This window comes from Brachycentrus maculatus, unplaced genomic scaffold (assembly GCF_059751285.1).
Source record: "Brachycentrus maculatus isolate JH-2025_06_01 unplaced genomic scaffold, ASM5975128v1 h1tg000055l, whole genome shotgun sequence".
Taxonomy (NCBI): Eukaryota; Metazoa; Arthropoda; class Insecta; order Trichoptera; family Brachycentridae; genus Brachycentrus; species Brachycentrus maculatus.
Window position 1 is genome coordinate 835896 of NW_028280809.1, and position 27218 is coordinate 863113.

The window sequence follows — 27218 nt, forward strand, 5'->3', positions numbered from 1 at the left end:
AAAAGGCCAAGTTATTGTCATGGTCACCAAGGTATCGATTAACCATTTTTGTGCCATATAAATCTTTAGAAAAAATTAGAAGCGCGATCGCGCTCTTCAGGCTTAAATCAGTTAAATAATTCTTGTTTTTAATGCTTTTTGTATTTTTACTATTGTATATTGCAAATTCTGCGGCTAAGTTAAAAAAAAAACAGATAAAAAAGTATTTTTGACATTTTAACATATATGAAAAAAATATGGAAATTTGGGCATTTACAAGGCTTACGACCATATTAGTTATTGTCATGATCACTAAAGAATTATTAGATAATACATTTTATTGTCTTATGTCAATAGAAATATTTTGAAGCGCGATCGCGCTCTTCGTGACTAAAAGGGTTAAAAAAAAATTAAAAATGCTTTTTTAAATTTTTTACTTTTTGCAAATAATTTTTTATCAAGTTTTTTTTATTATAATACGTGTCGATATTTACCAAGTGTCGGAGCTATCGCACCAATCCTCCTCGAGATCGCCCTTCCGCCGCTAGTGAAAGGTCCCCCGCCCAGCGGAGTCCTATAAAAGCGGCCTCCACATGCATCCAAGACACAAGTTCATCGACTTCCACCAGAACACAATGGCATTCAAGGTACGAATTTGCACCGTCAAACGTATTTTACCGCCAAAACTAGCGCGTTCCATTTTTTTAAAATTTTTAATCCTGTACTGTGCTATAATTACTAATTTTAATTTTTTTAAATTTAAAAACTGATTTTAGAAAATCGTGCTAGAATTTTTTTACAATAAAGATTGTTGTAAATTTTTAAACCCGTTTGGTGAAATAAAATTCGAATATCTATACAAGTAAAAATGCTAATGCTTGTTTTTTATTATTAAAAATCTTAAATTTCTTTTAGTTATTTACCGATTGCTTTAAAATTTTGACACAACGTTGGATTCGAATACATGCACGTTTTTACGCGCTCTTTTCCATTTATCCAGACTGATCCACAGCAATGTGTGGCCGGGTACAGCTAGTATATAATAATAATAAAATATACTTGATTTAAATTCTCTAAAACTTGACGCAACGTTGCATTCGAATACGTGTATGTTTTATATGCTCTTCTTTTTCTTTTCCATTTATCCAGACTAATCCACAGCAATACGTAAATAAAAAAAACTTCAATACTCTGTATCTAATATAGTAAGTAAGTAATAATAATAAACACTCTCTTTTGATAATAATAAATAATAAAAAACGGATATCTGAATGGTATTCTTATAATTTTAGTTTGAAAGCGTTTAAATATTCAAAATTATGTTTGGAAAATGATTGAAAAAGATATATATAAGACTTACAGAATAATATACATACAATAGAGAAATATACAGCATTATTATTTTTGCAATTTAGTTTTACTCATTCCAATTATTGTTAAATGCTTTCATATTTTGTGTAATTTATTGTATATTGGTAGTAAAAAATTGATATCTTTACTTATTTCATGTTTATTTTTTTAATTAACTTTTTTCAATTTGAAATTAACGTTTTCAGAAGCACTGAAAAAATGGATGCAAATATATTGGTTGTTTCAATTAATCATTTATTTTTACTTATAAAACTCTTTTAAATATACTTTATAAACGAATAAAGAAATGTTTTATTTTGTTGAATCGTGAAATTAATATTGAAATTAAAAAAAAATTATCGCAAAAATTAAACGCTTTATCAGACAGAAAATCATGGACTATTAAAATTTAACATGAAATGAGAAAAATCTACAATTGTTAGGTGTTTCATTACTTCCTAAATTGTAAACAGTTGGTAGTATTAATTTGTCTCTCATTGATTGATAAGGGAAAAATGAACGAATAAAAGTATTGTAAATATTGTTTATAATTACATATGCATCGAACATGAATAATGTTATGAAAACACAATATGAATATATTAGTACAAAATTATAAACTAATATTTTTTTACCTATATCTATATATCATATAAAAATATTATATTTGATATTTTCAGGTCTTAGTATTCGCCGCCGTAGTGGCTGTGGCCCGCGCTGGCATCATCGCCCAGCCCGCCTACTCCTCCCCCCTGGCATACGCCGCCCCCGCCTACGCCGCCCCCGCCTACGCTGCCCCAGCGTACGCCAAGGTAGCCGCCCCGGTGGCCTACGCCGCCCCCGTCGCCAAGTACGCCGCCCCCCTGGCCTACGCCGCTCCAGTAGCCAAATACGCCGCCGTTGACGAGTACGACCCCCATCCCCAGTACAACTTCGCTTATGATGTCCAGGACGGTCTGACCGGAGACTCCAAGAGCCAGCACGAGTCCAGAGACGGAGATGTTGTCCATGGATCTTACTCCCTGATCGATGCTGACGGTTACAAGAGGACCGTTGAATACACCGCTGATCCCCATAACGGATTCAACGCCGTTGTGAACCGCGAACCTCTGGGACACGCTGTCAAGGCCGTCGCCGCTCCCGTGGCCTACGCCGCTCCCGTCGCTAAGTACGCCGCCCCCCTGGCTTACGCCGCTCCCGTTGCCAAATACGCTGCCGCCCCCTTGGCCTACGCTGCTGCCCCCGTCGCCCACGGATACCCCGCCTACCACCACTAAGAATCTAAACCCACATCACCAAAATGATTATCATTCAATGGATATTCTATTGTTTTGAATAACCATTCAATGTCCATTTTGGAAGACCGTAGTTTTAAGTGTAAATAAATTAAGGTATTTATATAAAACGTTGTTTTATTTTGAAAAAGTCATACGAGGCAGAATATTTGACGCCCACATCTTATTTCTTTACATCAAGGTAACATTTAACGTAATGTTTTTTTTTTATACATCTTTTTTGTATTGAAAAACTAAGTTTTTCTTTTGAATAAATGAAAAGAGTTATTGAAACGCAGGGAGTAAAAAATAAATAATTTATAAAAGAAATATTTTACAATACTTCCTCGTAATAAAAACAATAAAATTCCAATATATATGCGAATAAAAATTGTGCGCGGAGGCACGCCTGGCTTCTCGCGCAGCCGATTGCTTTTTGAATTGTATGTTTGCAAATTACCCCAACTATGATCAACTGAAATAACTTGAATATATGCAAAAACTATGAATTTAGTATCAAATATAAAAAAAACTAGGAACTTGATATTGTGTCGGGTTGTGGTCCCGTGATTAGTGTCGCGGACTCTTGAGTCAGAGTTTCTCGGTTCGAGCCCACTCTACCACTATTTAATGCATATTTCTAATAATGAGCCGCTTAGGCTAACAGAAATAGCATGAAATTGAAATATTTGTGTAAATAATAAAAACACAAATATTTCTCTTAAAAAAAATAATAAAAATTGAGCCGCTTAAGCTCACATAAATAGTGTGAAATTCAAGTTTTTTTTTTTTTAAATAATTAAAACACAAAAACATCTCTTTTAAAAAAAAAGATATGTAATATTGAGAACGAATGGATATCGAAAAACAGTAAATATTTTTAAAAAAATATTATGAGCGATGCAAACGATATCACATTTTTTAAATGTGTAATATTGTGATAAGTTCATGATGACTACTTTATTTTTCTAAAATAGGAATTGAACGAGAAAGTTCCTGCTTATGTGAATATTTGCATGCTTCAGAACTCTGACCTTATTAAGTATATATATATATATATATATATATATATATATATATATATATATATATATATATATATATATATATAAAGAGTAAATCCACTCACGACTACTCGTGTCTACGCATAGGCTATGAAACTTAAAAAGTTGAAGCCTGAGTAGGGTCATTATAAGCGATGTTGCATAAGCCGTAGCTAGATTTCAAAGTCACTTGGACTTAGGTAATTAAAAAAATATAAATAAACAAATAACACATTTTTACAAAAACAGCGTCTTAAAATTACAATGCTGTAAAATGATTAAGATATTTTTGTTTAATTATAAAAGTCTAAACGAACGTATCAAAACATTTAAGAAAAAAAACGTACTTAAACAGATTCGTAAATTGAAAGGATAAAGATAAAACAAATCCATTTAACTCAATATGTAATATATTCATTCATTGCTTTCATTCAAACCCTCATCTGCACCCAATGGTGCCTAGGGCACTGCATCATATAAACTTAGTGTTATTTTTATCGTTAACACATGAATGAAAGGTGATCAGCCTTCCGCTTCAGGTATCAGGCCAGGGTGATATTGAATAAATATATATATATATATATATATATATATATATATATATATATATATATATATATATATTTATATATATATATATATATATATATATATATATATATATATATATATATATATATATATATATATATATCTATATATATATATATATATATATATATATATATATATATATATATATATATATATATATATATATATATATATATATATATATATATATATATATATATATATATATATATATATATATATATATATATATATATATATATATATATATATACAAATATATATATTTATATTTATATATATATATATATATATATATATATATATATATATATATATATATATATATATATATATGTATATATATATATATATATATATATATATATGTATACTCGCATTAAAACTGTGTATAATCTCAAAACTTACTTATACAAGGAGCGTTTTAAAGGTTTAACGTGTAATATTTTTTAATAATGATGATATTTTCAGCATTTTTTTGCTGGTTACATTATTCCTGTTCTAAAGTAATATGAAATTATTTCTTAATTTTGTTATATAGTAGCCGAAACGTAGGTCACAAAAATAATCGTATGGAGTTTTAATTCTTTTCTAGATTAAATGTTGCTTAATTTTTACGATTTAATTTGAACATGAATAATTAATTTATTGAATAAGATTAAATTAATGGAAAAAATAATATTTTTTGCAGTCAAACAATAATATGTAATAAAATATTTATTTCCTTAAGTACAATAAGTACTTGAAAGTGGTCAGGTTAGGAGTCGTAACAATCGGCGGGTATGTATGAGGAGATGCATTAACGTGGAAGAGGCGAATAATGTTTGCAAGGACAGTGTGGTGTGGCGCTCTATTCTCTCTGCCTACCCCTGCGGTGAAGCAGCGTGATGGTTAATTAGTTAGTTAGTTAGTTTTAAGTACAATTATGAAATTATTATACTAAATATGGACTAAAACTTTGCAACAAAGCAAGCGTTTGTTAACTACGCTCTTTTGTCAATATTTAAGAGAAGCATACTGGTGATACAAAACGTTTCCTCATATTAATTCTATTTCGAATATTTTTAGAAATTGTACATTTTTAATGTGAAGAGTCGAAATGTATAATATATATATATATATATATATATATATATACATATATATATATATATATATATATATATATATATATATATATAATATATATATATATATATATATATATATATATATATATATATATATATATATATATATATATATATATATATATATATATATAAAGATATATATATATATATATATATATATATATATATATATATATATATATTTAAACATAACATGTTCTTAATTTTTTTAAATCACATACTGGTATAATATGAGAATGAGATGAAATTCAAGCGTTTCCTTCACATAAAATAATGATTGCTACATTTAACTTATTATCAGTTTCTTTCAGCCTATAAGTTAGGTAATGCAAGTAGAAATAAACAAGCAAGTGTTTTTGCCTAGAATTTTCACTCATGAGTTACATGAAATTACAGTAACTTTAAACATAAAGAGTAAATCCACTCACGACTACTCGTGTCTACGCATAGGCTATGAAACTTAAAAAGTTGAAGCCTGAGTAGGGTCATTATAAGCGATGTTGCATAAGCCGTAGCTAGATTTCAAAGTCACTTGGACTTAGGTAATTAAAAAAATATAAATAAACAAATAACACATTTTTACAAAAACAGCGTCTTAAAATTACAATGCTGTAAAATGATTAAGATATTTTTGTTTAATTATAAAAGTCTAAACGAACGTATCAAAACATTTAAGAAAAAAAACGTACTTAAACAGATTCGTAAATTGAAAGGATAAAGATAAAACAAATCCATTTAACTCAATATGTAATATATTCATTCATTGCTTTCATTCAAACCCTCATCTGCACCCAATGGTGCCTAGGGCACTGCATCATATAAACTTAGTGTTATTTTTATCGTTAACACATGAATGAAAGGTGATCAGCCTTCCGCTTCAGGTATCAGGCCAGGGTGATATTGAATAAATATATATATATATATATATATATATATATATATATATATATATATATATATATATATTTATATATATATATATATATATATATATATATATATATATATATATATATATATATATATATATTATATATATATATATATATATATATATATATATATATATATATATATATATATATATATATATATATATATATATATATATATATATATATATATATATATATATATATATATACAAATATATATATTTATATTTATATATATATATATATATATATATATATATATATATATATATATATATATATATATGTATACTCGCATTAAAACTGTGTATAATCTCAAAACTTACTTATACAAGGAGCGTTTTAAAGGTTTAACGTGTAATATTTTTTAATAATGATGATATTTTCAGCATTTTTTTGCTGGTTACATTATTCCTGTTCTAAAGTAATATGAAATTATTTCTTAATTTTGTTATATAGTAGCCGAAACGTAGGTCACAAAAATAATCGTATGGAGTTTTAATTCTTTTCTAGATTAAATGTTGCTTAATTTTTACGATTTAATTTGAACATGAATAATTAATTTATTGAATAAGATTAAATTAATGGAAAAAATAATATTTTTTGCAGTCAAACAATAATATGTAATAAAATATTTATTTCCTTAAGTACAATAAGTACTTGAAAGTGGTCAGGTTAGGAGTCGTAACAATCGGCGGGTATGTATGAGGAGATGCATTAACGTGGAAGAGGCGAATAATGTTTGCAAGGACAGTGTGGTGTGGCGCTCTATTCTCTCTGCCTACCCCTGCGGTGAAGCAGCGTGATGGTTAATTAGTTAGTTAGTTAGTTTTAAGTACAATTATGAAATAATTATACTAAATATGGACTAAAACTTTGCAACAAAGCAAGCGTTTGTTAACTACGCTCTTTTGTCAATATTTAAGAGAAGCATACTGGTGATACAAAACGTTTCCTCATATTAATTCTATTTCGAATATTTTTAGAAATTGTACATTTTTAATGTGAAGAGTCGAAATGTCAAATATTATTGACGTACGACGCCATTTGTAAAAAAAATATAGCATCTTCTGATAGAGTAATTAATTTTATAATGCCAATGCCACCTGTATAATGCAGATGCAAAGTGCACTATTAATAAGAGATAAATAATGAAATATGAAGGAAAATGAACACAATATAAATCAATATATAATAATATCTATGCCACGAAAGGTGTCTTAGAAATACCTTGCTTAATTGTGTAAAATTTATGGAGCAAATAAATCATTCCTTCAATATAAATGCATACGCTGTGACACGTTAGTGCAAGAGCCAAGACGCGATAGTATTGTCACTCCAATAAGAATAGTGATAACATTTACGTTCGTACAATATCATGTGCCGCACAATATACAAATATGCTGATGACACTGAAACTTCAGTGTTCAGATGTAGTTATACACATCCCAGACATGTCGAGAACAGCGGAGACGACGGGATCTATACAGGACTAGTAATTTACTGACACGGCATCCTTCGCGCGAAGTGACGAATATTTATCCGGCAGGATGTGCTACAAATTAATGCTAGTGTAAAGTGATAATAAAGTGCGCGAGATGATAATATAATATTATACAAATCTTGTACTTACAAGAGGTCACTGGCATTGCAAACAGTTTAATTTTCACACGTGAGTTTTATTTATATTTCATATCTTTGTTTACGAGCTACTGAATCATGTATGTAACGATGAAAATTCATTCATTCCAGCTTTTATATTTCAGCGAAAATCTTGTATTTTATAACACAAATCAATATCAACATTGCGGCATTTTTAAAGGTATTAAATAATGAAATTTTCAATCAATATTTTTCGTTGCCTAGCGACCATTAATTCGTTATTAAATAAAATTTGAATATGTATGAGGTTATGTTACTGTGGACTTGAATACATAGTTGAAGACTTTTAAACACATATTTTGAGCACAACATTTTGAGAGTGTCCAAATCTGGGTTTCTCGACATTCGAGGAGTTATTTTACATTGTTTACATGTCAAAGAAGAATAGGGAATTCCAGGTAGGGGAGAGTGCCCATGGATGGGACGTTTTTGATTTTGCCTCTCTAGTTTTTCTCCGTAAAATAAATCATAAAAAGTAAACGTGGTTTCTCTTTATTCAATCTTTTAGCTACAAATATGCCATACTTTGTTTTCTAAAAAAAATAACTTAACTGCCTGAAAAATCGATTTCAAATAATGTCCTAAAATGTCCCATTCATAAACACCCTCCCATGAGTGGGACACCAGTATACCATGAATGGGACATCAATTAAAATGCAAGATCGATGGAAAAAATCTATTTTAAAACAAAAATAATTGGTAGGCACTTTCATATAATACGTAGACGCATGCAAAAGAAATTTTATTCAACATTTTTGGCAAAAAAAAGTTCAGATATCTTAATATTTTACAATTTTCATGGGCCACATAATTTACGTTTGAGCCATTGCATAACACTTCTCCTTCACATATGTGACACTTATTATCCTCCTTTCATTTTGTTTTTGTCAGTGATACACCTTCTATTTCAACTGATTTATCTGAACTGATATCTCTGTTATCACTCATTGAAATCTCTTCAATGAGTTTTTTTAAACTCTTTTGGCGTTGGGCTTATTTTTTGGACTATCTATAGGTTTTCCTTTTCCATTCTTCAATAATTGTATTTTCAAAAACTTGTCCTTTTCTGGAGTGTCAGAGATTATACTTGATTTCCCTCTTCTAATTTTTTTCTGTACTGTAGAACATATTCTTCCAGCTGAATTTAAATACGTGGAAAGTATTTCTTCTTGCTTCAGAGTAAACTAACTAAAAAAACTAACGAACCATCACGCCGCTTCCCCGCAGTGGTAAGCAGAAAGAATAGAACGCCACACCACTCTGTCTTTGCAAACATTCTTCGCCTCTTCCACGTTCATGCATCTCCTCATACATATCCGCTGATTATTACGACTCCTAACCTGACTACTTTTAAGTATTTGGCATTCCTGATCGTGCCATGTTTTACATTCGCCTCATAAATTTATTTTACCGTCCTTTCCTCACTCATTCGTTCTACATGTCTAAACCATCTCAGCACACCTTTCTTAATTTCATCGATAATGCTTGTCTCAGCTTTGCATTCCTTCCTTATTTCACTATTCGAACATCTATCATAGATCGTTTTGATCTATCATTCTTCTAAGAGATCGCATTTTGACTGCATTCAGTCTACTTTTATCCTTCCTTTGCCAACTCCATGTTTCACTTCCATACATTAGAGTTAGAACCAGGACTCCGTTGTGCCCTGCCAGCTTAGCTTCCGCTGATAGGCTCTGTTATTCCTATGCTAGGTGTATGTATAAATATCTAATCACTAGAAATATCAGCCTTTACTTGTTTAACATGTCTATAAAGAGAAGATTTTTCTATTGCATATGTCTTTGCAACCGACCTAATATTTTGCTTTTTATTTGAAACCTCTTCTACAGCAGCTTCAATTTGAACGTTGGTTATGCGTGTTCTTGGCATTATAACCTAAAAACAATATAATGTTTACAATACGTGTAATACAAACGAATACAAACGATTTTTAATGTAAATAAAATGTATTCGTCACGAATGGGACAAGTTTCCCTTTGAGTGAGACCGTCCCATTCATGATCCCTGGACGCGTCCCATTCAAGGAAATGCGTGATTTTTAGAAAAATAGATAAATCGATACATTTATACTAAAGTAAATTTGATGAAACTTACTTTATAATATACGGAGAGAACCGACTTAAATAATTCTATATATCAATTGGAGCACTTATCATAACTTATATGTGCAAACATAATCAAATTACAGTATATAATTTACTTTTTGACCCAAAAAAATTGTAACACGTCTTACTCGCTTCACTGTCAGTCGAGAACTGTGGTTTGAGGATTAATCTGTCTAATATCGTAACGTTAATGTTGGGTATTTTTTTATTTTTTTTTGTTACAATAGTTTGGGCTGGAGGACGATTGTCCCATTCATCCTCTGTCCCACTCATGGGCACTCTCCCCTACTTACAGGGCTTACGACCTGTCATAAGCCGATGAAGCGACCACTTAATACATATGTAACATTCACCATTCTACCCATGATTGACAAATTAACCAGGCTTTGACTTAAGCCCTGACTCAGATATCCATATTTTTCTTCATCTATATTGAGATGTCAAAAACACATTCAAAACAAGTTCTTCGACATTTTTATTCTTCTACACAGTTTGACCAGAGTTGACAATAGATTTACAATGCTAAATAGCTGAAAATTAAGAATTAGAATAAATGATGATTAATTTCTGTTTGATATGTAATTTCTTTCCAATGTCAATGACAGCATTTAGTGCTTCTAGTTTCAAGAATCTAATTTCATCTCAAATATAGGTATGAAGCTTTTGAAGTATTTGACGCCTCGTTAAAATAAACGTTTTCCTTAAATAATCACACAATAAGGTGTTTTGTTTTGGAGAACGTATAACTAGCTGTCACAAAAGTAAGAGAAATATTACTATTATTATTTATGACATCTCATCAAAGATGAAGAAGAATATGGAAGTCTGGGCATTTACGGGAGATAATTGGAGATAATCCAGATTTGTGAACAAGTATTTGGACACATTCAAAATGTTCTAAATATTATACTTAATAAAACATATTTGAGCAGTTCGAATGTGATCTCTGCAGTGCTTTATATGTATTGTCTTATAATCTGCAGATTCTTCACTGGATAGATTTTGTATAAAAAATAGTTTCAGGTTTTCAAGTAACTCTTTAGCGGCGAGCAGCATTTCGAAGAATCGACATTTTCAGACCGCCTATACGTTGCCATCCTGAAGTTTTCGTTGACAATTTTACAAGCTAGACTGTGGCTCCAATCCACAGCGTCTGTAGTTCTTTGAACATCGCAGTCTAGCATACTGAAGCTGAAGCTTGTCCTTAAAATGTTCAAATGTCCTTAAAATAAACATTTCAATGACACACACAGTATGCGCTAAATACACTCTAAACACAGATAATCCAGATTTGTGAACAAGTATTTGGGCACACTCAAAATTTTGTAAATAAAAATAATTTTTGTTAACTTTTACATCTGAATTTTAAAATTAAATATTTTTTTCACAATTAAAAATACTATTTATTCAATTTAACTAGGTACCTACATAAAAATAAATGTTATCATTTATTTTGCATATATATTGCTGTATTTATATGTATTCCTGGCTCCGTCTTATATACTGATTATGCGTGGAGAGAGAAATATTTTATAAAAAATTCAAATTAACCAAAAAGTGAATCAGCCATTTTCATATTGAAAATGAAAATTAAGAACTTACTGTCCGGAGGAATGTGAACATTTACTTATTACATGGTAACCCTACTTATGCATCCATTCGTATGGATATATAGGCAGGGTATAGACATAACCCATAGACTCATTACTTTGTAAAGTACTATATAAATCATAGTCCCATCTGTTTATCTAATGTCATTCAGCGAGTATGTTAGCTGAAAGATTACTGAAATGACATAAATATGCTGTATTATGTTTTATTCAGTCTCGCCAAGAGTCGGTGGCTGTGAGGACGGTTTTCATAAGCACGGAAGTTCTAAAATAAATATTTTCAGATTGAGTATGTATTCAACTTTGATTTTTCACAATAAATGATGATATCTATAGAAAAAATTATATTTTGTATCACTTATCGCTCACTCCTTTCAAGAACGTCAAAAATCAAAAATCGTAAATTTTGAGTTGTGCATGTTTTCGAAATGCCCAGAAAATGTACTATATCCCAGCAAAAGAGCATATTTTTAACTTAATATTTACCCGCTACAGGTAAGAAAATGTTGTTTTTGCATTTTGAATAAAACGTATTGTTTAATTATTTTTTTAAATAGACTAAATATTTTTCAAATGGAGAAAAAACCTTCAGGTTTTACCTAAAAAGATCTGTTGCACAGTAAAAAGTTCAATAAGTGGCTTGATATTTATTTTTAATACATTGTGTTATATTGAAAAATCAAGTTTTTTGATTTATGACGTTCTTGAAAGGAGTGAGCGTTATGTAAACAGCTGTTGTTTGATACTTTTAAAAGAGGAAATTAAAATTAATGGTGTGCTTTACTGTAGTATGCTCTTTATGTATAACTAACTAACTAACCATTATGCTTCTTCCCCTCAGGGGTGGGCAGAGAGAATAGAACGCTGCACCACTCTTTCTTCTCAAACAATCTTCGCTTCTTCCATATTCATGGTTCTCCTCATACATACACGCTAATAATATCAACTCCTGACCACTTTAAATATTTGAAATATGTACTAGATCATGCGAAATTTTCCTTGATCTTCTTTTGTTTCTATAACTAACCACATTCGCCTCATGAAATTGTTTTACTGTTATTTCTTCACTCATCCTATTCACATGTCCAAACCATCACACACCTTTCTGAATTTTGTCGATACTGCTTATTTCAGCCTTCCATTATTTCCTTATCACCATTCGACAAAATATATTTTGAAACAATTTTTTCAGTGTGTCCAAAAACTTGTTCACAAAATCTGGATTATCTCCAATTACAAGCCTTATTTTCATATTATTTTTTGACATCTCATCAAAGATGAAGAAGAAATGTAATAAAACATACTTTTAAAAGAATAAAATATAATACTAAAAAAATAATAAAATATAATACTAATAAAAGAGTTTCTGCTCAATAAAAAGCTTTTCATCTCACCAACAGATGTCTCTAGTGAAGTTCTAGTGATTCAAGAAAAATGTTTTAAAATGGGCTCGTATATATAGAACTTCCAAGAATTTGATTAGTGTGGTTGTCAATAATGCGTAGAATTGGTGAATACGTGTAAACGTGTGTAAAGTGATCACTTAAACCAGCCCATGACGGTCGTCAGCCCCGTAAATGTCCAGACTTCCATATTCTTGTACATCTTTGATGAGATGTCAAAAAATAATATGAAATATATTTTGGTTTATTTATTTAGAAATTCGTGTCTAGTTCAATTTCTTATTTGTGTATTTTTATGAATTTTCACATGTATTAATAATATCAGAAGTCAGGCATTTATCAATAACAAAAAATAATGTATTTTAAAAAGTAATAAAATCAAAATATTTTTTACATATCAACAAAGATGAAGAATAATATGGCATTCTGGGCATTTCCAGGGCTTACTGTCGTAATAAGCTTGGTTAAATTATTACCTTACACACATGTAACATTCACCAATTCTACATTTTCTATGATTGACAACCACACTTTTCAAATTCTTGAAATTTCTAGATATATTGATCAAACTCGTAACACAATACACGCTACATACACTCGTACAGCAAACTCAAAATGCTGTAAATAAAAAGAATTTTTGTTAACTTTTACATCTGAATTTTACAATTATATATTTTTTCACAATGAATAGTACTATTTATCCAATTTAACTAGGTACCTACACAAAAATAAATGTTATCATTTCTTTTGTATGATTACCAAGAGAATTTAATGATATATGTTTGTGATGCAATACATATTTTAAGGGTTACGTTTATTTCAATACCACACTGGCTTGAAGAAAGTCTCCACAATAACATTTTTAGCGGTTAATAACACACATCACTCACTCCTTTCAACAACGTCATATATCAAAAATCGAACATTTTTATTTGTGCATGTTTTCGGAATGCCCAAAAAATGTACTATATTCCAGCAAAAGCGACATATTATTAACTTAATATTTACCCGCTACAGGGCAGAAAGTGTTGTTTTTGCATTTTGAAGAAAATATATTGTTTAATTATTTTTTTAAATAAACTAAATAATTTTGAAATTGAGTGAAAACATCCAGGTTTTACATAAAAATATCTGTTATACAGTAAAAAGTTCATTAAGTGGCTTGACATTTATTTTTAATACATTTTATTTTATTTTTAAACATTGAAAACGATCTCCTGAAAAATCAAGTTATTTGATATATGACGTTGTGGAAAGGTGTGAGTGACATGACCGTGAAAATCGATTGAATTTCATTTAATATTAAAATATACTAAGGTTAAGATTTGACTAACTAACAGGCCAAGAGGATAGAACGCCGCAATTTTCTCATCTTCCACATTAATGCATCTCCTCAAGCATATTCGCCCGTGATTCCAATTAGATTACGATTTTTCTGAAAGGGAATTCCACAGCGGTGCATCTGACATAGAACACTGCACTTAATTCGAATGACATTCACCGTACGACATTGGCATTGATTCTCTCGGATGACATGCAAAGAACTGTGAATCTGTTATTACTCACCGTGTATTTATTACTGAATGACATTATTATCAACCCGAGGAGGAATGAGACATAAATATAATCATTATTAACTTATCTTTATGATGACGTAACAAAAATATTAATTGTTTAATAGTTTATTGTGTAAAAATATTTAAAAAGGCCGAATTGTATCTTTTTTGCATTCGATTTTTGGTGATTTACGAAATTTTTACTCCTTTAATTGGGAAAAAGTGCTACACGGCTTCCGGAAAATTCTGGAATAATTTGTGATCAACGATCATTTACATAGTGATGCGAATACTAGAAAAAAACAATAATTTGAAAAGTATAATATTTTATGTATCTGGCATATGGCAACCATGTTGGAGATCTGGTTTGGACTCTCAGAAGGTCAAAATAATAATAAATATTTTTTCTCTAATATTTATTTAATATTTCCCTAGACTGCTAGCTGAAGCGCAGGGCTGATCACCTTTCCTTCATGTATTTGACGATCAAAATAACACTGCTTATATACGATGTCAGGGAAACAATGAATCATGTCGATACATTCATTATTGTAGACCAAATACAGATTTATTTATTTTTTTGTGCTGGGCTCAAGTAACACATCAAAGTTCAAGTAGCCCCGTTCTACGGTATATAAATAAATTAATGATGCATTTATTAACTTTAATTAATAAAAATAAAACATATATTATATCAATTAAACATTCATGATCGAGCGACCTCATTCATTAGTCCAAAAAAATATTGATTAGACTCTATTATCAATTCTTTCACAAGTTATAGTAAACATTAGTAAATTTTACACGCGTAACCGATGAAATATATCATAATTGAATATTTATTGTTATTTCATAATATAATTAATAAAAAAAAATAAAAAAAAAATATTTATTAACAACGTTGTTATTGGACGCACATTACAAATGTGCTATGTGCCAAATATTTTGTGAGATATTTGGCAATGAAATGACGGAAAATACACAGCTTAGTGCATCGTTGGCAAATTCATTGATTCTTAATTAAATAATAAATTTCCCACTATCGTATCTCAGTGGTCAGCATTTTGTACTCGCATGTACGTGGTCTTAGATTATAATCATGCATAAATCATTAAAATTAAGATTACAGTAAAACTTTGATATAACGGACTAATTGAGGGGGGGGGGAAGTGTCCGTTAAATCTGAAAGTCGGTTATATAAAAATATATGTTTTTATTAAATCTTCATCAACAGAAAAGAAATAACTATATTGGCGGGCTTATTGCTAAAAAGCAATATCTTCCGACCAACCAAAAACAGCCTAGTGATATTGGTTAAAAACGTTTGATACCTTATTTAGCTCTTTGCAATCAGAGAGAAGATAGTACTTGAACATTTAAAAAAAAACATCAATTACAAATTGATGTTAATAAGGAAGGCAAAGGAAAAGGAGAGTTTAGAGAAGGAGGTAAAGGTAAAAACTAAGGGATGAGGTTTGATGGACAGTTAGGACTCTAATGATAGATTTTGCAAACAATCTTTATTCAATATTGTACTATTACTCTATTATTATTATATCAGTATTGTACCCTATCTATCGGAGTATGGGTGATAAACGATGGACATATTACAAGTAAAGATACATACATAGTTTCATTCATTTGATATAGTCACCTCAAAGCTTGTGTCTGAATAAGTGTAGCAGTATTATGAAGGTTAAAAAACAACTACGATTAAAAGGTGTAATTTTTTACTGGAACCATGTAATGTACAAAATAATATTGTGCTTTCAAATATATTTTGAGAATGTTACATTGCATTGTATCAAAGTACAAAAATAACATTTTTTTATTTTCATTACTGTTATGTTGATAAATAAATTAAAATCGTGTTTTTCAATTAAATGATATAACATATCGCTCACTCCTTTCAAGAACGTCATAAATCAAAATACTTGATTTTTCAGGAGAACGTTTTTAAAGTTTCAAAATATAACAAAATGTATTAAAAATAAATATCAAGCCACTTATTGAATTTTTTACTGTGCAACAGATCTTTTTAGGTAAAACCCGAAGATTTTTTCTCGATTTGAAAAATATTTAGTATATTTAAAAAAATAATTAAAAAATACCTTTTCTTCAAAATGCAAAAACAACACTTTCTGCCCTGTAGCGGGTAAATATTAAATAAAAAATATGCCTCTTTTGCTGGGATATAGTACATTTTCTGGGCATTCCGAAAACATGTACAACTGAAAATTGACGATTTTTGATTTATGACGTTCTTGAAAGGAGTGAGCGATATGTTTAATTGCAACAAGTAAAATAAAATCTTAATATATTTTAAGCAATATAATTTTGTAATTTGTAATGATTTTCTTTTTTTCAGAAAGCTGTCTACTACAATGTAATCTACAAAAGTTTATTGAAAAAAATACGTACCAAAGAATACCAAATAAAGCGATTGAAATTTTTAAAATTAAGTTTGTGAAATACGATAAATTATTTATTTAAAAATCACAGTGAATTGAAACCAAAGATTTTTTTTCTATACATAGTTGTTGTATTATTAATTAATATAAAATGTCCAGTATTAAAATAGATATTGACGCGATGTTGGAGAAAGTCGGTGATTTTGGACGTTACCAAATATTTCTAATGTTTCTATTTTCCGTGGTGAATATCATATCCGCTTTCCACTACTTTTCGCAAACGTTCATCAGTGTAGTGCCTGACCATTGGTGTAACTCTTCGGAACTGCGAGGAATGCACATGGACGAGCTGACGATCGCGAGAGTTAAGGACTACCTGAGTCCACTGAAGGACCCTTCGTGTCAGAAGTTTGAGTGGATAGATCCCGGGGTTGAAGGAACTTGGACTATTGAGAATGTCACGAGAGGTGATCCCCTACCTCCTTGGAAGCCGGTGAAGTGCTATGATGGATGGATTTATAACAGAGATAGTGAATTTGAGAGCATTGCTTCTGAGGTATGTCAAAAATATTCATAGTACAGATTTTTTTCAATAATGAAAATAGAAATTTTGTAACACTTATGATTATATAAACATAAGTATGTGATGTGATGCATGTACTCATCAGATAAATTTTTCATAATTTCGCACGTATTTAGAGAGAAATAAACAGAAAAAATATCGTAGCATCAACAAACCTAGTTTAATAGTACCCAATATCATACTTATGCTTTTACTTATTTTTTTATATATGGTAAATGTAAAAAATCATTTCACAGTTGGGGTATTTATAGTGCGTAAATAAGATATAAACTTTTGTTCTCAATATTGATAATCGCTTATGTAAAATAATCTTTTGTTCTTTATTGTTCTAAAGGGATTTTTGTCGTGTATGAAATAAAAATTAATTAACATTTTATAATTTGACCATAAGCTAAAATAATTAAATAATAAAAAATGAAAATGATATTTTCTGTCGTTACTCATGTATGTGATTATAATCCAGGATTCGGTCGTCACATACTAATATAAGAGTTTCTGGTCAATAAAAAGCTTCTTTTTATCTCACCAATAGATGTTTCTAGTGAAGTTCTAGTAATTCAAGAACAAGGTTTCTAAATTGGTTCATATATATAGAACTTCCGAGAATTTGAGTAGTGTGGTTGTCAATAATGGGTAGAATTGGTGGATGTTACACGTGTGTAAAGTGATCACTTAAACCAGCCTATGACGGTCGTCAGCCCAGTAAATGCCCAGACCTCCATATTCTTCTTCATCTTTGATAAGATGTAAAATACTAATGTGAAAAATTAATTTAATGCCATGAGTTTTATGATACCTTATAGATGGATGTAATAAGCCCGTGGAATATTTTTTAATACGAGTATATCTCTTACTCGTACATCTGCTTTTATGTACGTACAACGTACAGATATGTAGGTGCTGTAGTTAAAATCGTAGGGCTGCATTATCTGTCTATTATAGTTGTAATAATTTGCCGTAACCACTCATTAGTAGTTGACAATACAAACCAACCTTGACAATGACTTTGTTTATGTCTATTTTCATACATCGTGCATCGTAGGAAGTTAAACATGATGCATTTTTTATCAGTCAATACACACATTTTATGATAGGGATATTCGCAAACATAAAATCCGATCCACTGGAGACCACCAGAGAGGTCACATGTCTATTCACGCCTGATTTTTTAAAAGAATGTATATTGGATACATTTTTTGTTTTAAGAATATATTTAGAAAAATATTTTTATACATATTTTTTTACTCCTTCCCTTTCAATAACTCTTTTTTTTTCAAAACCATGTAACTATTTAGAAGAATAACTTCTTTTTTCAATGCAAAAACGGTGTTTTTAGAAAAAAATCAATTACCGTAGAACGGGGCTACTTAAACTTTGATGTGTTACAAAATATGATGTGCCTAGTACAAAAAAGATGATGTGCCCAGTACAAAAAGATATTTTAATCTGTATTTGATCTACAATAATGAACGTATCGTGACAATAAGTGTCACCTGTCAGGGAAACAATGAATCATGTCAAAACGTTCATTATTGTAGACCAAATACAGATTTATTTATTTTTTGTACTGGGCTTAAATAACACATCAAAGTTCAAGTAACTCCGTTCTACGGTACGTAAAATGTTACCTGGATTGAGCGAAAATTAAGTTGCGACTTAACGAATACTGGGTTTTAAGAAAAGTCCCAGTGATTTTTCAAATTGTTGTGAGAAAGAAATTCAGTTTGTTTTCCCAAAAAATATGAAGAATTAACGAATGCTGGGCCTTAATGATATTGGGAATTCATAACGTTCAGAACAATTACTTAACTTATAACATAAAGCTTTATTTTCTTTGTGCAGAGACACATGCTTACATTGCGAGGAAACTTCTTTTAAAGTATCAAAATCTTGTGTATATACATATAACATATTTTTCCCGAGTAGACTTAGGTTCAGTGACTGACAATGAAAATAAGTAAATAGTCATTTATAATCGCGAATACGTTTATACTCATACATGCATAAACAGATACATGATGTGAGGGCTCCCACTGTTACGTAATACCGCTCAATCCTTTCAACAACGTCAAATATCAAAAAACCTGATTTTTCAGGAGATCGTTTTTAAAGTATAATTTTTTTTTTTCAATTTTTTTTTACCATCACGCCGCGCCATACCACTCCGTCCTTGCATTCTTCGCCTCTTCCACGTTCATGCATCTCCTCATACATACCCGCCGATTGTTACGACTCCTAACCTAACCACTTTCAAGTATTTGGCATACCTGATCGTGCCATGTTTTTCTCGAAAAAATATAATATAATGTTAAAAATAAATATCAAGCTTCTTATTGAATTTTTTACTGTGCAACAGATCTTTTTAGGTAAAACCAGAATGTTTTTTCTCCATTTGAAATATATTTAGTACATAAAAAAATATATTAAACGATACCTTTTCTTCAAAATGCAAAAACAACACTTTCTGTCCTGTAGCGATATTAAGTTAAAATTATGCCGCTTTTGCTAGGATTTAGTACATTTTCTGGACATTCCGAAAACATGCATAACTGAAAATTCTTGATATTCTTAAAATTCTTGAACGATTCTTGATATATGACGTTGTTGAAAGGAGTGAGCGATATGTGACAAAAAATTTAAAAAAATATATTTGTTATAAAGCAATTCCTCTTTTAACTCACCTAACCATTACATACGGATATTGTACATTTCGTACTCATACAGGAGAAAGTGACCAAGTGCATTTTTTTACAAAACCGTGATCATTGACTATTTGATATCTTACTGGCTTAATGTTGCCCTGAAAAAAATCCCAAAGGATTTTAAACTAGGAAGTATGATATATTGGCTTGTTAAAAATGACTAACTGCATTGATGTTTATTTTCTTGCCAAGCAAAAGTGACTTCAATGGCCATCCTGAACATTTTACATTTTGGTAGTTGGTCACTTTCTCCTGTACGACTACGATATGTATGTTATAAAAATAATAATAAATAAAATAATAAAACCCTTATCCGCACCCCAATGGTGCATCGGGCACTGCATCATATAAACGCAGTGTTATCTTGACCATTTTACACATGAAGGAAAGGTGATCAGCCCTCCGCTTCAGGTACCAGTCGAGGATAATATTGGATAAATATTACAGTGAAAAAATCACTTGTATGTATTTTGCCCCCCCTTGGGAGTCGAACCCAGGACTTCCAGCACAGTAGTTAAATACGCTAAATATTTTTGCACCACGGAAGCGGACAAAACTCTTATACTATACATTTATAAATAGACTGAATAATTCTACTTTTTTACACGGAGGCGAACGATTTTTTTTTTAAAAATACATATGTAAAAAAGCATTTTCTCTTTTAGCTAAACTGGGTGTGTGATAACAATTGGAAGCCAGCACTGGGCCAGTCGACCTTCTTCATAGGTTCGGTAGTAGGCACCCTGGCGCTGGGAATTCTCTCCGACCGGGTGGGAAGGCTACCGGTGCTGTGCATAGCCAATGCCCTAGCCTTCTTCGGGAACATGGCCACCGTGTTCACCAACTCTCTCACCAGCTTCGCCACTTGCAGACTCCTGTCAGGGCTGGCCACCGACAGCAACTTCGTCATGATGTACATCATCGGTGAGTGAGAATATTTATTTTGTATTAAGCAAAGATTGTATATCAAATGAAGCTTAGCGTGCGTCTAAGAGGTACTAGGCAAAAATCTGTATTCGCAGTATTTGTACATAATGCAAACTATGCCATGTTCTCTCCGACTCCGCGGCTTCACATGTTAGCCAATGCTTTTGAAAGTATAGATTTATTTAATATATTGTTATCCTCCTTGAAATCTGTACTTTCTCAGCATTTCTTCTCCATGTTATATGGATAAATTTAAACGTTGGTTTCACCCTCTCTTGCTGCTCGCTGATAGTGTTTGAAGGAGACGTGTATTTACCAGTGCTTACTATTTGTTATTTTATTATGATTTTATGTTATAAGACTATTTGTTATAATACTTTTTGTTTCTCTATTAGTGTATTCATTAGTGTATTTTTATATTAGATATTGTTTATATGGATTATCTTAAAGGCTTCAGCCGTTCAATAAATAAATAAATAAAATAAAAAATAATTTAGAAAATACTGATAATGTGACCATCGATGTATTTAATGATGGCACGGATAAATACAAGAGGACTATTACCGGATTGGTGAAATCAATTTCAAATTGATTTCACCAATCTGGTGGAGTCTTGAATTTTGTACCTTATGTAGCGTAGTTTAATTTCACTTTTAGTTTTTACTTCTAATTTTTATTTTTATTTTTGTTACTTCGTTACTTTTAACTGTTATTACCCTTTTTTACAACCAAATTTTTTATATATGTTGTGTTCTTATCTAAATGATGAAAAACATCAAAACTATTTGTATTGCACTGTATTTCATTTATTGTAATATGTTTTTCATTGTTTGTGAACCGTAAATAAATAAAATAAAATAAATTAAAATCAAACACACTATCTGCGGGAAGGGTAATTTTATCGTTTCACTCGACTGGTGGTGTTGGGCGGAAAGGGTAATTTTACCTTTTCACTCGACTCATCGTAAATTGCGTGTAAGTTATTTTTACGCATGACTTTTGCGGCATATTTTGATCTCATAACGATGTATACAGTATGGTTAAATGTTATCACTTCTTTTCAGAGATGTTTATCTCTATTATGAGCGCCCTGCCCGCAGAAAGTGTGAATAACTGGTCAAATTATAAGCTGCATCAAATTCAAAATCATGTTTTCTGGCGTTTCCCAGTATGTTAAATAATCCGGTTTGGATCTTGCATACATCCAAACGAATGGGTCTCTGCTAACTAAAAGTTGTCCCAATCGAATCACAGATGGCTCCAGTGAACTCACATGTACGTCGTCATGAGATTAATGATATATGAAGGAGTTCCAAATAAAGATAATAGTGTGGTTGTCAATCATGGGTATAATGGTCACGTGTATACAGTGATCAATTAACCAGTCTATAATTGATCATAAGCCCTGTAAATACCCAGACTTTCATATTCTTCTTCATCTATGTTGAGATGTCAATCTTTTGGAAAAATTAAAAATATTGTTTTCAAATATAACTTAATCCACCCTATGACAGGTTGTAAGCCCTGTAAATATCCAGACTTCCATATTCTTTATCATATATTTGGAGATATCAATTGAATGGCATTAATATGTATAACACTTTTTTGAAAAATGAAAAAAATAATAAAAGTAACACCCCATCAGAGCCCTATGACAGCCTATGAGATTCCTATAAATACCGAGACATCCATATTCTTCTTCATCTATGTTGAGATGTTAATATAAATCGAAACGGCATTAATTCGACAATTTTTTACAAGTTTTAAATATTGTTCACAAATAAACACGCACTGTTTAATTTAAATGAATGTTTGTACGAGTGCTATTATAAAACGATAAATTGTAATATTTATTACAGTAATGGAGTACGTGCGTCCCAGCATGCGCACCTTCGGCCTGAACCTGTGTATAGGAGTGTTCTACTGCCTCGGGTGTGTGCTGGTACCACTCCTAGCGATCTTCCTCTCCTACTGGAGATACTTCCTCCTAGCTACCACACTCCCGTTTGCGTTGGTCGTTCTCTACTATTTCGTGGTGAGTTTATACAATTGTTTTTATTTTTTATTTTATAGACACAGACCCGCGTTAAACAGGCCCCGCGCGCCGTTACGCATTTAGGTAGACGCTCGACAAAATGCAAAATGAATGCAAATTTCCCGCCCATTGCAAAATTAATCCAAGAAATATTTATTTTCAATTGGTCTGGGTGTTTTTGATGCATTTTTCACATTTACCTTCCCTATCCTTACTATCCTACCTACAGACAAGCATCTAAAATAGACGCTTTGCGGGTTAAAAAGGTTTGATGGTCCCAAGAATTAAAAATAAATATGGGAGTCGAACACTGCAATATATCTTTCCGAACATTTTTAATTTGTTGCCGACGGATGTTAGAGGTCAAAATAACATATGGAACAAAGGCAAAATAAAGGAATGGGTGAATGATCAAGAGTTAGTTTTATGAAAATTATAAAATGTTTATATTCTTAATATTTCTCTCTTTTTTTGTGTATAACACGCAATAATACGTATGGTTAAAAACAATAAAAAATGTCATTTATATTTGAAGCACTAACTTTGTGATTTTCCATTTTATAATTAAAATGTAACTTTTTTTTTAAATCACTAGAAATATTTAATTATAACTTAATTATAATATCTACCGGTTTCGGCGGTTAGCTTCGAAACCGGTAAACATTATAATTAAGTTATAATTAAATATTTATAGTGATTTTAAAACAAAGTTACATTTTAATTATAAAATAAAAAATGTATCCAAAAAGAACACCACCGATAAGACACACAAGGTGGCTTGGTGGGTCTGTGCATTTTTTTAAAAAGTATGTTTAAAATCGTGATTTAAATAAATGTACAAAATTTATGTTAATAAAAAAATTAAATAAAACAAAACAAACAAAAAAAAACAAAACACTGATGAAGATCGAATAATAATGTATTTCGTGAATTGTCGCCGGTATAATTCAACGATAAGATGGGTCATCGTTTTTATTGACCCTAGCATAATTTAATTATAGCAAACGAGTACAGGTTCATTTTTTTTAAATATTTAAAGATATATTGTGTATCATACACATCATACACATAATTACAAATTACAAAATGTGCCCTTACTGAATGTTCTATTGCCGGGGGCACATTTACAATACTTTATATAAAACTACATGAATCGAAATTGTTTATGAAATGCAATCAAATACGACATGGCCGAATGATGTAATCTATTTCAGATCTACCCACTTCCATTATTTATTTATGAATGGATCTTGTTGACTTACTTTATTTTTTCTAAAGTTAATCAATAAATTGAATACTGTATGTTAACAGTTATTTTACCTCTAGATTATTTATTTATTATTTTTATTATGATTCATTTGGCAGTATAAATAATTTTAAATAAAACAATAATAAAAAAAAACTAGAGGTGAAATAACTGTGAACAGACTGTAATAATCTAAATTCTTTCGACAAAAAAAGTAATGTGCTAAGAAAAAACGCATTTATTTTGACCCCACTAGGAATCGAATCTAGGACCTCCAGCATGATAGCCAAATGCCAACCAGTTTATGTATATAATTACAGTGGGTAATGTCAAGATTTATATACTGTAAAACATTTGAGAACACGTCATCACTGTGAATGTTACATAGCGTATAACGTGACCACTTAAACCAGTCAATGATAGGTCGAAAGCCCTGTAAATGTCCAGACTTCCATATTCTACATCTATGCTTAGATATGAAAAAAAATTCTTGAAAATATTTTTAATTCCAAAATTTTAATTTTTTTTTTCAATGCTTGTACCTTCATTTTTCCAAAACTATACATTTGTACATACTTCTTAAAATAATAGACATATCGCTCACTCCTTTCAACAACGTCATATAACAAAAATCGTAATTAATTTTTAGTTGTGCATGTTTTCGGAATGCTAAGAAAATGTACTATATCCCAGCAAAAGCAGCATATTTTTAACTTAATATTTACCCGCTACAGGGCAGAAAGTGTTGTTTGTGCATTTAGAAGAAAAGGTATTGTTTAATTATTTTTTTTAAATATTCTGAATATTTTTCAAATGGAGAAAAAACCTTAAAACATCTGTTTCACGGTAAAAAGTGGCTGTTATAGGGCAGAAAGTGCTGTTTTTGCATTTTGAAGAACAGGTATTGTTTAATTATTTTTTTTAATTTATTTTTCAAATGGAGAAAAAACATTCAGGTTTTACCTAAAAAGATCTGTTGCACAGTAAAAAGTTGCTAGATATTTATTTTCAATACATTTTATTTTATTTTTAAACATTAAAAACGATCTCCTGAAAAATCAAGTTTTTTTATATATGACGTTGTTGAAAGGAGTGAGCGATATAATAAATCAATAGGTGTCATAATAAAGTCTTCGGCTATTTGATATATCAACCATGTTTTTCCCTAAAGTGAATGCCATATCAATAAATAAGATTATTGTTTTCCATTATTTACACAAACGCCATCTATGTCTCAACGTTAGAAATATACTATTTTCATTATTACGCAAACGTACTACTTCTCTGTTATAATTTATCTAGAAAGAAAGGTGGGCGAATTAACATACACAAGAGTGATACATTTGTCAACTCCCTATGCGGACAATGACTCACAATGAATAGTAAGCTTGCTACCAAAAAAAAAATTGAAAGCGATTTAACAGATGTCATGCGCAGTTGATAGAAGATGTCATAATAATGTCATATTGCGACTTGAACATTTCCGTTTATCCAGCAAATTGCATCTGTTTCTCTGTATCAAATGATAATGTTTAAATACAAATTTTATTTTATGTTGTATCCAAGAATCAGTTTTTAATAATTTCTTTCAATCTTTTTGCCAAAAGATACAAAAATCTAATATGGATATCTTGAAACAATTTCTAACGGATTATTTACTCTAAACATCTTTTTAAAGTTTCTTTTTAACTCTTAACTTCTATTTACACGCTTTTTAACACGGTGGAAAATAAGTAGTTTTTATCTTTTCTTACCAAAAGATACAAAAATCAAAATTGAATGAATATCTTGAAAAAACAATGATTGATTAACAGATTATTTACTCAAAATAAGTTTCATAGTTTTGTTTTTACACTGAACTCCCTTTATTATTTTGACGCATGATGCGTTTACTGTTAGAAAAATATCATTGGCATAAAAAGAAAACCTTAAGGGGGTACTCCAAAACATCCAATTCACTGAACGACTGGCTTCACGAGGGGCCATACGTGTCTCCGCGCACATTCATTATATATATATATATATATATATATATATATATATATATATATATATATATATATATATATATATATATATATATATATATATATATATATATATATATATATATATATATATATATATATATATATATATATATATATATATATATAAATATATATTTATATATATATATATATATATATATATATATATATATATATATATATATATATATATATATATATATATATATATATATATATATATAATATATATATATATATATATACATATATATATATTGAAAAAAATTGCCATATTTTTTTAACTCCTTACCTTTGATAACCCTTTTTTTTCAAAACCGTATTTTTATTTCGATTTTTTTTTCAATAGAAGAACGGTTTTTTAATATCAAAAACTTAAAATCAATAACGTAAAATGTTACCTGGGCTTAAAGAAAATTAAATTTCGAGTATTTTGTCTAAAAATAAAAAATTCTAATTGTTTACAACAAAAATGCCCAACACAATAATAAAATTAAAAATGGGGTTGATGAATCAATTTCAAATTATGATTTGATCAGCACTGAATTCTGGGTCACTTTCTTCACTGTGACATTACGTCTTATATTCATAATGAAAGTGAGTCGTTACTCGATAATAT

At 30.0% G+C, this 27218-nt stretch overlaps 1 protein-coding gene across 1 annotated transcript in view; it reads left to right on the forward strand.

The window, feature by feature from the left end:
- The first annotated feature begins 532 nt into the window (after positions 1 to 532).
- LOC148311847 (uncharacterized) overlaps positions 533 to 27218 on the forward strand; it is a 30937-nt gene continuing 4251 nt past the window's right edge. Inside the window, exons 1-5 of the mRNA XM_088278306.1 lie at positions 533 to 626; positions 2010 to 2605; positions 17368 to 17632; positions 21027 to 21285; positions 23148 to 23323. Coding sequence (XP_088134432.1) covers positions 573 to 626; positions 2010 to 2605; positions 17368 to 17632; positions 21027 to 21285; positions 23148 to 23323 — 1350 coding nt within the window. The 5' untranslated portion in view covers positions 533 to 572. The remainder of the gene's footprint in view (positions 627 to 2009; positions 2606 to 17367; positions 17633 to 21026; positions 21286 to 23147; positions 23324 to 27218) is intronic.